Source organism: Vigna angularis, chromosome 4 (assembly GCF_016808095.1).
Source record: "Vigna angularis cultivar LongXiaoDou No.4 chromosome 4, ASM1680809v1, whole genome shotgun sequence".
In the NCBI taxonomy this organism is placed as follows: Eukaryota; Viridiplantae; Streptophyta; class Magnoliopsida; order Fabales; family Fabaceae; genus Vigna; species Vigna angularis.
Genome location: NC_068973.1, coordinates 14,863,333 through 14,877,471, shown reverse-complemented (window position 1 = coordinate 14,877,471; position 14,139 = coordinate 14,863,333). Strand labels below are relative to the sequence as shown.

The 14,139-nt window shown below is 33.9% G+C and overlaps 2 protein-coding genes across 2 annotated transcripts; both read left to right on the top strand.

The window, feature by feature from the left end:
* The first annotated feature begins 1,329 nt into the window (after positions 1-1,329).
* LOC108332137 (elongation factor 1-delta) lies at positions 1,330-3,450 on the top strand. The gene is made up of 8 exons (XM_017567283.2): positions 1,330-1,467; positions 1,721-1,829; positions 1,929-2,045; positions 2,140-2,227; positions 2,348-2,477; positions 2,592-2,705; positions 2,977-3,138; positions 3,255-3,450. Coding segments are annotated over exons 2-8 (699 nt in total). The 5' UTR covers positions 1,330-1,467; positions 1,721-1,743; the 3' UTR covers positions 3,257-3,450.
* Positions 3,451-10,666: 7,216 nt separating this feature from the next.
* On the top strand, positions 10,667-13,433 carry LOC108330841 (SWI/SNF complex component SNF12 homolog). Its single transcript, XM_017565416.2, has 3 exons — positions 10,667-10,846; positions 11,150-12,724; positions 13,147-13,433. The coding sequence occupies exons 2-3, from the start codon at positions 11,208-11,210 to the stop codon at positions 13,214-13,216; spliced, it is 1,587 nt and encodes a 528-aa protein (XP_017420905.1). The 5' UTR covers positions 10,667-10,846; positions 11,150-11,207; the 3' UTR covers positions 13,217-13,433.
* Positions 13,434-14,139: the final 706 nt, after the last annotated feature.

The following is a 14,139-nucleotide window of genomic DNA, read 5'->3' as shown; positions in this document are numbered from 1 at the left end:
AAAATCATTTAATCCTAAACAACCATCTCTACCAACAAGCCTACACATTACATTGATAATAACACACATATCACAATCCAACAAACATACCAAACATGTGTTGCACTTTATTAAAATAAAATAAAATAAATAACATAACAATTATGCTATAACAAAAATGTACACACAAGAACACTAATTACCAAACAAAAATACTAAAGTCTCAAAACTATTTTATTTCTAAATACTATATTTTTCACGGGTCTTACAGAGGTCTCCTTTCTTGTCATGCTCCTAGTAATCCTCTAGGAAGGTCCTTTATGCTCTCATAAGGAGTTATGGACTCATAATTCACTACTACACCTCACAAATGTATCATGAATTAGGGTTCAAATGGGATGATCCATCGAGGGCCCAATAATGGCAAAGGTGGCTCTTTACAATCACGACAAACTTGTTCATAGAAGGAATGACTAGCGACTAGTACATAAAGAATGTGCCTACTCACTTAAAGTGAAAATAGATTTAAACGACGCTGTTGATGGAGGGAAATGAGCGAGAACCTACTTAGGTTCTCATCACTATAACTACTGCTCCTACTAAGTCAGCTATGGCGAGCACAAGCTGACCCTATGAAGGGGATCTGCTCCCACCAGTAAGGTCACTTAACTTAGGGCTCAACGAAGTGTATTGGATTGGGGAAGAACATAAGAAAATTTAGGGGAGAACGAAAAGTGAAAAAGAAAGAAGAATGAAGGAACTGAGAGAAGAAAGGCTTTACTTGTGTTGTGGTTTTTTGAGGAGAATAATGTTTTGTTTATTTCATTTATGGATGGGAAAAGAAGGATTTAGGAGAAGAAGAAAAAGAGGAAGAGAGGTGGCTTGAATGTGGTTTTGTATAAGAAAAAGTAAAAAGAAAATGAGAAAGATGAAAACCTCCTATGTGTACTCTCTCCCAGTCAAAAGGAAGAACAAAAGAAATACTAAGGGTGAGGTGAAGAAGAAGCAAAGACGTGTACATCAAAGTCTCACTCTAAACTCTTATATGGTAAATCAAAGTCAATAAGCAAAATTATATTTTCAAATTGGACACACCAGTACTAATTCAGTCATTTTCACTTCATTGTTAACGATTTTAACGTAGTTAACCATTAGAATCTAATTTTATTATTTTAAAAAAAATGAAAATTTAATTGAATCAAATAAAAATTAAGAAACCTAATTAAATAATTATATTGAATATTATGACCAAATAAATATTTTAGCCTAATATGTGTTGTAGTAAACTTAGGAAAAAAAAGGTGAGAATAGCAATTCCATATCAACATAAAATGGCAGGTAACCCAATTTGATGATGGCCCATGCCCCGAATTGCAGATTCGGGTTAGGGTTTCAGTTTGAAGCAACTAAAACGGGATTATCTTTCTCTCTCACATTCACTGTGTCAGTCTCTCGTTTGTGCTGCCTTCGTTTGCCTTTCTCGCACTGGTAAGAAGCCTCCTTCGATCCATATTTTTTTCCTGTGGAATTTGGGTTCCCAAAACCTATCCTAATTGCAACACTTTCCTCTCCGAATTTCCAAATTCTCTTGGTGGGATTACATTTTTGTGTGTGGTTTAATGCCTTTTTAGGTCACTTCGAAGTTCGAAGCAGTCTGTTAATGGATTTCAATCGAAGATCTAATTTTTCTAATTTTTTTTTTGAAACTGATATTACAATTCGTTTTATGCATATTTTGTAGAAGAATTAACGCACATAGCAAGCATGGCAGTCACATTCTACGACCTTAGCTCTGCCTCTGGGTTGAAGAAGCTTGATGAGTACCTTCTCTCACGCAGTTACATCACCGGGTATGTCACTGCTTTCATCCATCTTCTTTTGTATTTTTTCTTTATTTTTTTTTCTTATCTTTCTTTTTTGTGTATTGTCCCATTTCACGTGCTCTATAGGTACCAAGCTTCAAAAGATGATCTCACTGTCTATGCAGCTTTGCCAACTGCTCCATCAACTGAGTATGTCAATGTGTCTAGGTGGTTCAAGCACATTGATGCTTTGTTGAGAATCTCGTAAGTTCGCTTCCCTTGACTTTGCTCGCCAATTATATGTATACTACTTGGCACGTGAGATGATTATATTTTAATGCCAATATTCTGTTTACAGTGGTGTTTCTGGTGAGGGATCTGGTGTCACTGTTAAGGGATCTCTTGTTGCTGAGCCTGTTGCAACTCCCCCAGCTGCTGATACAAAGGCAAGTATCTTTCTTATGATAGATATTTCGATTGTGGTGTTGGATTCATTTCTTTTTAGCATTGTGTGGGTTAACTATAATATTTTATTGACCTTTCATTTAATGTACGTTGTTTTTCAGGCTGCTGCTGCTGAGGATGACGATGATGATGATGATGATGTGGATTTGTTTGGTGAAGAGACAGAGGAAGAGAAGAAGGCAGCGGAGGAACGGGCAGCTGCAGCGAAGGCATCTGGAAAAAAGAAAGAATGTAAGTTTCACTATTGTCATTTACCTGTTATCTTTGAACTTTATGCCGCCCCTCCCCTCCCCTGTTTATAGCACTTTGTGCGTGCATTGATTTTCGGCTGACTCTATTTTTCAGCCGGGAAGTCATCTGTTCTGATGGATGTGAAACCATGGGATGATGAAACGGACATGAAGAAGCTCGAGGAAGCAGTGAGATCTGTTAGCATGGAAGGCTTGCTTTGGGGTGCATGTATGTCATTTTTATTTATATATTTTGGCTTTAGTTGTTGATATTTTTACGTATTTTGAACTTAACTGTTTTCATTTTGATGTACTTCCTAAAATAGTTGAATTATATGATTCAATATTCTGTATTTGTAAATGTTGTGTTCTCAAGTCTTTCATTTAGAGAGAATTCATACTTTTTCTTTCCATTATGTTTGCATTGCGTACTTTTATTTTCTGCTTATCATGTCTGCTCCTCTTTTTCGGTTCTGATATCAATTGTTTTTGTGTCTTAGCCAAACTTGTTCCTGTTGGGTACGGCATCAAGAAACTGCAAATTATGCTTACTATCGTGGATGACCTAGTTTCTGTCGACACTCTTATTGAGGAACATCTCACAGTTGAGCCCATCAATGAATATGTCCAGAGTTGTGACATTGTTGCCTTCAATAAAATTTGTAAGTATTTTAAGTGGCTTTTTTTCTCAGTAATTCCCAAATGGTTTTGTATTCTGTTGCATATTGTTTATGGTTTTGCTGCTTGTTCTAATGCAATTTCGTAACCTTTGTTACAGAATCAACAATCGTGGGATTTGAAAATCATGGCAGCGAGGGGAATTGCGCTATTTAGAAATTATGTTGTAGGGAAAGCTCTCATGTGAGAAGTTTTGTTTTTAGAAGCCTGCTTGTTACTGTTTTTTTTATACATTGGTCTATTTGTGTGATGCCGTTGGATTATTTGGAGAGTAATAATTTTAGGCTTTAATCGTCTGATGCGTGTTGAGTTCGTTATTTTCAAATTGTAGTTGCAGATAATCGTGTCTCAAATTTCAAACTCATTCTTAGTGTTTTCTCATTGTCACCTTCAATCATCTCCTATAGGTGTAGCAGTTTGACGCTTCCACTAATATCTTTCCCAATTCTTTATGTTTTTACTAATGATCCATTCAATCCATAAACAACATCGTCGAATAAAACAGTCCAACAATATTTTCTTACTTTCTTCTATAATTTTTTTACAATAATAAAAAAAATACAAGGAAGAAAAAAATTAGAAATGCCTTCCCCTACCTACCTGTTTTCATGATAGGTCCAGTCCTCCATCCTTCAAGGATATTATTACCCTGCTTTAGAGACAAACAAAAAAGTTCGCTCCCTCCAAAACTTCTTATATCACACTATTTTGTCAAAAACACTTCTGCTTTTATCGACTCTTCAATGCTAATACGTAGCTTTAATTATTATAACTTTCTTTATTAGATATTAAAACCGTCAGTGTGTAACCTGTTTTTTTTTCCTGATTTTCTGTAGTGTGTACTTGAGCATATTAATAATAAAACGATTTTCTTTTGCCATTTTCCTTGCATTTATTTGTGAGAGAGTAATTGATATGTTTATCGATTATTATACTTTTCTCCATATTTAGCTTCTTACGTAGATATGCACATGAAAAGTATTCCAGTGAACAAAATTGGAAATTTGTTATATAGAAAAGACATAAATTGTTTCTATAGAGAAAATTACTCCTTTAAATTATTGCGAACACTAGTAATGATTTCATTTGAATTCTTTTATTTTTTTTTCAGCACAACATAAGAATTAACAAATTTTAATCAGATTTAGGTCAATTAAATTAAGTATTATATACTTTTTCTACAGAAAAAGAAATAGGAAAAGGAGAAAAATAGAGAAAATAAGGAAAAGAAAAAACAAATGAAAATTCACAAGACAAACATGTAAGTATTTTATATTTCTTGAGGTTGCTTAAAGGGAAAATGTTATTTATTTTAATCTTTTTACAAAATGTATGAGTACAAAAACGTATATTTGTTTAGGTTTTTAATAATGCTTGTAATATTTTTTTATGACAATTACGCTCTCCTTGCATGAAAATGAAAAGGAGATAAAGGAGATATGATCTTGGTGTAGATTGATGAAAAAGTTTATCTTATTGATTTGAAGGAGTGTAAAAATAATTTGCAAGAACATATTTTATTAATAAAATATGATAAACCTCTCACACATTTAAATCTTTGTAAAAAGTTTGATGTAAGTTGAAAATATTTGGGTTAATGGAAAACAATTCCTCTTGACAAAATGTTATATGAATTTGTGATATGTTGTCATTGAAACTATCAAATTAATACTACTTTTTAAGGCAACTTCACTATTGTCAAATAGTATTTAAGAAAGTAGATTGGGTTAAAATAACCCTAAGTCGTCTCCCAATGAATACGAAATTGTTTTTCAATATTTTACTTTTATGAATGTTATGCACTGTTCAAGAATAAAAGCGAGAAACTATGCTAATGAAGTTAATGTTTGAAAAACAAATAAGAAACATAGAAATAATTATGATGAAATAGGTTGATTCCATTGTTTTTTCAATATAGATTCATGATCTTAGATAATTATTCAATTAATTATTGTTCAAGTTTCAAATTAATTAAAGTACATTTTTAATTAATTTGAGGGCGATCATGCAGTTAATAAAGTAGATTCTCAATCAAATGCAAGACCTTTATAGATTATTCACAATGAGTTCAACCAAAGTACATTCTCAATCAAATCTTATTGTGTTTAATCATATCTATTCTTAAATCTCCTTACCAAATTAAAAGCTAATTAATCAAAGTAAATTCTCAATCAAAGACATAGAAACCCTTGAACTCATATGATTAATATGCATGTAGATTCAAACACCTTATAATGCAAAAATCATTGCTTTTAATACGATTGAGAGATAAAAGACATAGAAGAAAAATAACTCAAATCCATAATCAAAAGAAACAAATTCATTAATTCAACTTAACCTCATAATTCATAATGGTACTAGGAGCTTAGCCCTTCACGGATGGAGTGAAATACATGGTAAAATAAAAGTGAGAGGAGTGGTGGATGAATGAGTTATGATTTATGCCTTTAATAAAGGCTTGATTGGGCTTGGACTCTGAATCTTCTATTGATAAAATCTTTTATCTTATATATAATATCTTCCAAATATTCAACAGATTTAATCAATTTTTGAGAAATATTTGATAATATCTTTCTAGATTCAAAAAGATTTGCCAAATATTATCTTTTGATATTTATTGATATAGTTAAATAAGATAATTATTTAATAATATCAAATAAAATATCTTAAGATATATTTTCTCCAAATTATCTTTTAAAATATCTAACAGATTTAAACTTGTCCAAAATTATATTTCAATCCTTTTTATTTTATTCAAAATTGCACAGAAGTCCATAAATTTTCTCTAATTGAACTTTAGCTTTTTCTTTCTTTTCAAAATTGAATAGGAGCCCTAAGTTGACCATATTGGACCAACTTTGACCAGAGTTTAGCATCCAATGAGAGTATTTTGTATATTGGACATTTAAATTTAACCCTTTTAATCATTCAAACATTAACTTTAGTTGCATCAACAAACATTATAACATACAAGAATAATCTATGCACTAAAAATAACTTTTTATGCCTCTTTAACTCCCAAACCCGATAATTTCAATTGTCACAAATCCTCTTGACATCAACCATTTAAACATAATTGTTCCACTAAGAATTTGAAATAAAACCTAAAATGTGGGCATAAATATGAACTCATCACACTCCCACACTTATCCTTTTGCACTCATAGGCAAAATTGATTAATTCTAAGACTTTCTTCTGGGTCATTTTATTCCATATTTGTATTTGGATCAAAAGAATGAATACCACTAGATATAGATCAATCATCTAGAAATCAACTTGTCATGGACATGCAAATGAAATCACTCTATTCTTCACACATGAGTTTACCTTTTGAATTCACAAGAAAATCAAATATGAAATATATCCCTCAAGGCAAAATGTATTTATTTCTTCCCAACTCTCTTAGTTGTTTTTGGACTGTGTTTAAACTCAAAATACTCATGTAAGTAGACACCCTTGATATTTTACAAAACTCTAACATTCACATACTTAAGAAAACATGCAATTATTGATCATGAGGGCTTTCTGAAGGTTATATTAAGGCCAAGGCAGAGGTAGGATTTTTTTTTTGAAATTGATATAGAAAGAGTAATGACACTTGATTTTCAAAATCAACTTTACTGTTTGATGTTCTCTCAAGGAAGATTTTCTTTTTGCATTCTCTTTTCCATTTTTTTTATCAAAACTTTAACTTTTCATATTCCTTTTTGCCATTTTTATTATTTTATGGGTGAGGTACTCACCCACACACCTATTCATCACTTACTTCTAACACAATCAATTACTCCTTCTTCTTTCCTAAGTAAGGAAATATGATTTTTCTTTTTTTTCTCATTTGACAATGATTGAAAACAAGGAAAATAGACCTAAGGCTCAAAGGGGTTTTTAATGGATTAATGTTAGAACAAGTTTATTTGGCCAACTAGCTAAAACAAGAAATGTCTCAATCATATCAAATCATGCATATTCACCTCAGTCGCAAAACAAAGAATCAAGCTAAATATTAGAGTATCATCAAAACATGGGTAAATCACTCAAGTAAAATAGGTATGACACATGATGATCCATCCTTAACATTAGGCCAAAAACTCTCATGGTTCAAATCTCTTTCTCAAAAGATTTAATCAAGAAATTCTCAAGTCAACGTAATCAGAAAATCATTGAAGGAATCCACTCATATCAACATAACTCTTTTTTTTCTCTTGAATTCATGATCATCCTAGTTACTAATTCAAACTATTAAATCCATTGTAAATATTTATTTAAGAAAAACAAAATAGGGAACAAAGTTAATTGTTTCCCGACACCCCCACACTTAATCCATGCATTGTCCTCAATGTATGCCATATATATAGAATGCAAAGAATAATATGAGGATATTTACCTCCTTCATGATGGAAGGAATGCTAGTAGGACTTCATCGGAAAAGTCATCTCGGATCGAAATGTTATCTTTTTCCTTTTCAATCTTACTAAGATGGTGAACTACTAAGTTGTGTGCCCCACTTCTGTCCTGAATGGGAGTCCACTTATCCTTCTCGTTCTTGACCATTCTGATTCCATATTTCTTGGGAATCACATGTATAGGCCTTACACAAGTGCTGTCAGAAATAGGATATATAATACCTGCTTGTAGCAACTTGGTAACCTCTTTCTTGATAACCTCCATCAGTCTTCTTTGAGGTTGTCTTTCTGGCTTAACATCATCTTTCAAAAGTATCCTGTGCATGCAAAAAGTAGGGCTAATACTAGGAATATCTGCCAAAGTCCAGCTATTGCTTCCTTGTGATCTCTAACAACTTTTACAACAACTGTTCTTCCTACTCATCAGTAAGAAAAGCAGATATAATAATACAGAGTTTCCCATCCTTCTCAAGATAAGCATATTTCAAAGGAGATGGTAAGGGTTTCAACTCCAAAGTGGGTGGATGTACCACACATGACAATATTTTACTGCCTAAGGTTATCTAAGCACCCCAAAATCACACTCGGATGTTGTAGAGGCATCATCTATTGACACCGCGTCCTCTGGTTTGTAATTTTCTTCATCGCCCAAAGTTATGAATGACGTTTTTGAGAAAGAAAAGTCCAAAGATGGAGAAAAAGTGTCTTCTAACACGTTAAAATGCACCTTCTCGTGTCCTATCTCCATGGTTAGTGTTCCTGCATGCACATTTATCTTGGTTCGTGCTGTCATCATGAAAGGTCTTCCCAAGATAATAGTTGATGACTTGATTCCTTCTTCATCCTTCATATCCAAGATGTAAAAATATACAGGAAAAATTAACTTGTCTACTCGGACAAGGACGTCCTCAAGTACACCTGCAGGGTTAATTGTGCTACGATTGGCCAGTTGAATGATCACATCAGTAGTCTTAAAAGGTCCTAGAGATAGAGAAGTAAACACTGATAAAGACATTACATTTATAGAAGCTCTTAAATCTAGCATGGCATTGTCAAACCTCGAACTTCCAATAATACAAGGAACAAAAAATATACCTGGATCCTTGCATTTTTGTGGTATCTCAATATGTTTCTTTACCAAGCTAGACACGTTTCTTCCCAAATTCATAACCTCATTATCCCTAAAACGCCTTCTATTTGTGCAAAGTTCTTTAAAAAACTTGGTGTATTTAGGGATTTGCTTAACAACACCTAGAAAGGGAATGTTAATCTCCACCTTTTTTGAAAGTATTTAAGATCTCTAGGTCTAATTCCTAAATTTTTTTGTTTCTCAAGCAATGGTTCTTTTAAAGAACTCACCCTTCATGCACTTTTATTGAAGTTAGGTGGTAGGGGTTCTTTCAAGAACTTGCCTTTCATCCATTTCTATTTAGGTCGAGCAGCAGGGGTTCTTTCAAGAACTCGCCTTTCATTTACTTTCATTGAAGACAAGCGTAGGGTTTTTTTAAAGAATTCGCCCTTCATCAGCTTTCGTTGAGCGACAAGTTCTTTTGAAGAACTCGTCCTTCGATCAAGACATAGACGAGGCTTAATGATCAAGCTATTGAAGCCAAGATGCCTGATACTAAAGCCAAATGAGGCCGAGAAGAAGACAAATGAGGTTGTGTTGAGGTTGGGCAAGTGTGTGATGTAGGTGTTTAGGCTTATGGTTGTCTTAGACCGGACAAGTTATATTATAGACTAGACGGGTTATGCCAATTCTCGGATTGCTTCTACTCTACTTCTCTCTCTTGTCCAACTCGGATGGTACCTATAGAAGGTACTCTGATGGTATAGTCAGTATATGACTGACCAATTAGCAATGAAAGTTGTGATGCATATTATGTACGTGTATGTGAAAGTCATACCTTAAACCTTTATATATAGTAGTTGTGATGTGTTTTTACCTTTTTGTCAGTCTAATCACGATCCAATCATACCTTAATCAACATTAATAGATTAATTCATCATTACCATTGTTAATATTAACATTCTAAAATTGCTTGGCCATGTTGTCGGTCAAGGTAGTTGAGTACTGGTCATTACCATTGTTATGATTGTTCTGCAACTGGTCAGCTGTGCCATTTAGTTAGTGTGGTTAGTTACTTGTCATTATCATTATTATAACTGTTCTGTAACTGGTCGGCCATATCGTTCGATCAACATGGTATGCCATGAAGTTATGTCCAAAAGACCAACTCAAAGTGGGTAGTCCATACGAGTTAACCAAAGGAAATCTATTTGAAATGATCAGTCTTAAAGCTTGATCTAAAGGAGTTTGAATTGGAAGAGCTCAACTAAGACTAATTGGTTTAGAAGAGTTCAGATCAAAAAAGCTAAAAGAATTTTAGCAAGACTGATTAATATAGAAAACCTCGACTTGAATAAGCTCAACCTAAATTAACTCTACTGGTCATGTGCATAATATTTTTTACAATAATGCCTATAAAAGGATTGTGTTTATGCGTTAATAAAGTAATCCATAGTAGATATAGCTAATTATTAAAATTTAGGCTTAAATGCTTACTTCGTCCCCATGTTAAGAGGTGAATTTCTGTTTAGTACCCGGTTTTAAAAATGAAGACATTGGGTCCCTATGTTATGAAAAGTATATGAATAATATTCATAAAGAAAGAACAAGTTCAACAAATCATCAAAGAAAAAGCTGAACAAGAGAGAAAAAGCTGGACAACAGAAGAGAGAAGAGAAAAAATACGGTCACATCAGCATGGACTTAACGCTGTTGCTGTCAACTTAACGAACATGACCTTATTCATACACTTTTCATAACATAGGGATTCAATGTCTTCATTTTTAAAACCGGATATTAAACATAAATTCACATCTTAACGTGAGGACGAAATAAACATTTAAGCCTAAAATTTAATATTAATGAGTTATTTAAAAAAAATTGATGTAAGTTTTAAAAAAATCTACATATATTATGTTTTAATATTAATAAATAATTAATGCTAGGAAGAGAAATATTGATGACAAATATTTAACATCAATCAATTTCTCTTACCAGGATTCCCCTTACCATACATTGTAATGGTAAACTGTGTTTCATTCATAAAGAAATGTGTTTTATTAATAAAAAAAAGTTATTTGAAACCACAAAGTTGTATTTCAGAAAAACCAGAGAGCATGTTTTTTTTTTGGGTATAAAGGATGGAAAAGGGAAGAAAACATTCATCAGCCAGCAATTTTCTTTTGTTGAATTCCTTAGAATCTGAAACTGACACCATCAGTAAGAATCTCTCTTCCTCTTCTACGTTTTCCGTTGTCTTTCTTCTGCAAAAACTATAAATCATGGACGTTCCTTTTGTTAGGTGAACCCAAATTCAATTTTTGCCCGGTTCTGTTCCAATTCGTCCATCTTGGTTACATGCATTGTGTTTTCGTACTTAGGGTTTCCGTTTTTAAATTTTTCTAAAAGTTTTTCTCTTAAAAATGTTACCTTTTCAGAATTCAGGATCCCCATAATGTTATTTATGTCTTCTGACAAAAGCTGTTCTGATTTTTTTTTGAAATTTATAATATTTAATTTCAGTTTCATGAATTTGAATGCTGAGAAGATTTCCCATTAGATCTTAGAAGCAGCAATCAGAATGAATAATCAAGCAAAGAATGTGGCTGCATCAGCTTTGTTTGGTCATTCTGGAATGGGCACACAAGCACACCACCCTAACCCCATTCAGCAATGGAACCATTCAATTTCAACCCCTTTACACTCTCAAACACAACCACAATCTCAGTCACGTCCTCAGACACAATTCCCTGGTCTCTTTCAGTTTTCAGAACCCCAATCTCATGTGCTTGCACAAGCTCAGTATGCACAGACACAAATGCAGTCTCAGATTGCACGTGCTCATCCACAACCTCAAACTCAGCCCTTTGCCCACTTGCATAGTATAAATACTAATGCTGCTAATGGGACATCATCCCCGGCCACCGGAAATGCCAAGCGACCAAACCCAAAGCCCCTGTTGAGGTCTCATAATTCATCGAATATGAACCAATCCATGCCGAGTGCTCAGCATCAAACGAAGAAATCACCAGGGAAGGGGACTATGTTTTTGCCTGAGTCTGCTCTGTATACTCAATTACTTGATTTTGAGGCTCAGGTTGATACTGCTTTGGCAAGGAGAAAGTTTGATATACAGGAGGCTAGACTCCCTCCCCATGTTCAGAAAACTCTTCGTGTTTATGTGTTCAATACCTTCTCAAATCATGCCAAAATTGATTCTGAGAATAATAAGGCCAATGAATCTTCGTGGTCTCTCAGGATAACTGGAAGGATATTGGAAGATGGTATGGATTTGAAATCTGGCATTTCACAGAGCTCGAGTCCTCCTTACCCAAAGTTCTCTTCATTTTTCAAGACAATTACCATACATTTGGATCAAAGCATTTATCCTGATAATCATGTCATTGTATGGGATAGTGCACGTTCACCTGCCCAACAGGATGGTTTTGAGGTGAAGAGGAAAGGAAACAAAGAATTTACTGCATTGATTGCAATAGAAATGAATTATACACCTGACAAGTTTATGGTTTCACCACAACTGTCTAAACTCTTAGGTATTGAGGTTGAGACTCGTCCAAGAATAATAGCTTCTATTTTTAACTATGTGAAGTCCAGGAAGCTACAGATCCCAAATGACCCTTCGTCTTTCATTTGTGATCCTTCTCTACAAAGGGTGTTTGGGGAAGAGAGGATGGATTTCACCACGGTTTTTCAGAAGTTAGCACAGCATTTGTCACAGCCACAGCCAATACATCTGGAGCATAACATCAAGCTTTCTGGATATGCACCAGCTGTAACTGCATGTTATGATATACAGGTTGATGTTCCTTTTCCACTGGAAAAAGGCAAGTCTACATTCTTGTCAAGCCTTGAGAGCCAAAAGGAGATTGAAGCTTATGATGAGGCCATTCGTGTTTCCTTAAAGAAGATCCAAGAGCATCGGAGAAGACGGGCATTTTTTCTTAGTTTTAGTCAGTCTCCAGTGGAGTTTATTGATACTTTGATTACATCTCAAAGCAAGGATTTGAAACTTGTTGCTGGAGATGCCAGGCATAACGTTGAAAAGGAACTTCGTTCTGAATTCTACAATCAACCATGGTAAGTATTATGATGATGGTTGACCTTTTCTCTTTTTGTTGTAAGGTTTGCATGCATAATACACTTGCTTAGAACGTTTGTAACCCGAATGTGAGTATTCACTTGCTAAACTTGTGAGTTTAATACATTGACAATCATGCACAAAAAAAATTGCACCCATACTAAACTTATGTTAGACATAACGTGACACTTCATAAAAAACCTAGACATTTCAGATTTTGACGTGTTACGCTTGTCTGTTCTTAAGTGCCAACTGGTAGGAAATTGTAATACAATACCATACTCACTCTGAAATTGGTGCATGGATTACTTATCCCACAGAGAAATAAAAGTTATGGCATGGATGAATTTGGGGCTAACAATATTCTTTAATACTTTTTTGTCAGAATATTTTCTAATCTGTTTCTGTTTTCTATTTCCAGGGTCGAGGATGCTGCCATTCGTTACTTGAACCGAAAAACTGCAGGAAGTGATGCTGTTGGACGCAATTAAGAAAACATTAGAGGTGGAGTTTCTATTTTGTTTTTCCTAACTACCCGATATACTTACTTTTCATATTCCTTGTTAGGGAAGAGAGTTTGAGTACCCCAGACGGGGAGTAGAAGAACGGAAAGAATGTAGGAACAAAGAAAATGACCTTTAGGTAGTGAAAATCAAGGGGAATGTGATCAAAGACATTCTGTACAGAATTTCAGAAAATATGTATCTATCCATGGATTTTGGTTGCCCCTGGTTCATTTGGAGTCCTCCGAGTCATGCTCTGGCTTCTAAGACCGACCTATGTTTGAGGAGGTTGGATTAACATTTAGAGAAATATAAAAAACTAGCCTAAAAAGACTGATAAGAAATGTTTATCCAATGAAGGATAGTTTAATTAAAGTAATAGAGGTAGATGGAAGACAATGTTTAAATATCATCAAAATTAATTTATTTTACTGAATTTATTACCTTTTTTTTGTTATTTTTTATTGAGTGATAAATATAATCAATCCCATTAGGTGGTATAAAGCTTTGTTGCTATTGCTATTCTAAAAAGATATTGCATAAGCCAAGATTTAAATTTATGTTATAGTCAAACTCTTATGATGCAGCGGTAGCCATGTCTGCTTAGAGGAGCCTGTTGCTAACATTTGAAGGAGTGAATAGATTTAAATTATATAAATTTTATACGGGATATAGGTGGAGATCCATCACAATCATTTGATATAAGTTAACCTCCCGAGGCTTTGAGCCCGAGAATGAAGGTTATTCTCCACTATTGAGGTTTGTTAACCATTAGTGAGCTCGTTGGTTATTCTCCACTATTGAGGTTTGTTATTTATATTCCTCTTGTCATGTATATTGTTACTTTTTATTTTACTATATAAGAAGGTGCAATGCAGTAACAAGGATATGAAAAAGAAGCATTATTCGAA

Bases quoted from the DNA above. Each gene is read 5' to 3' on its own strand.
- LOC108330841 (XM_017565416.2), top strand. From the start codon at position 11,208: ATGAATAATCAAGCAAAGAATGTGGCTGCATCAGCTTTGTTTGGTCAT. The intron at 12,725-13,146 runs GTAAGTATTATG...TTCTATTTCCAG, and splicing joins GAATTCTACAATCAACCATG to GGTCGAGGATGCTGCCATTC.
- LOC108332137 (XM_017567283.2), top strand. From the start codon at position 1,744: ATGGCAGTCACATTCTACGACCTTAGCTCTGCCTCTGGGTTGAAGAAG. The intron at 1,830-1,928 runs GTATGTCACTGC...CGTGCTCTATAG, and splicing joins TCACGCAGTTACATCACCGG to GTACCAAGCTTCAAAAGATG. The intron at 2,478-2,591 runs GTAAGTTTCACT...TCTATTTTTCAG, and splicing joins ATCTGGAAAAAAGAAAGAAT to CCGGGAAGTCATCTGTTCTG.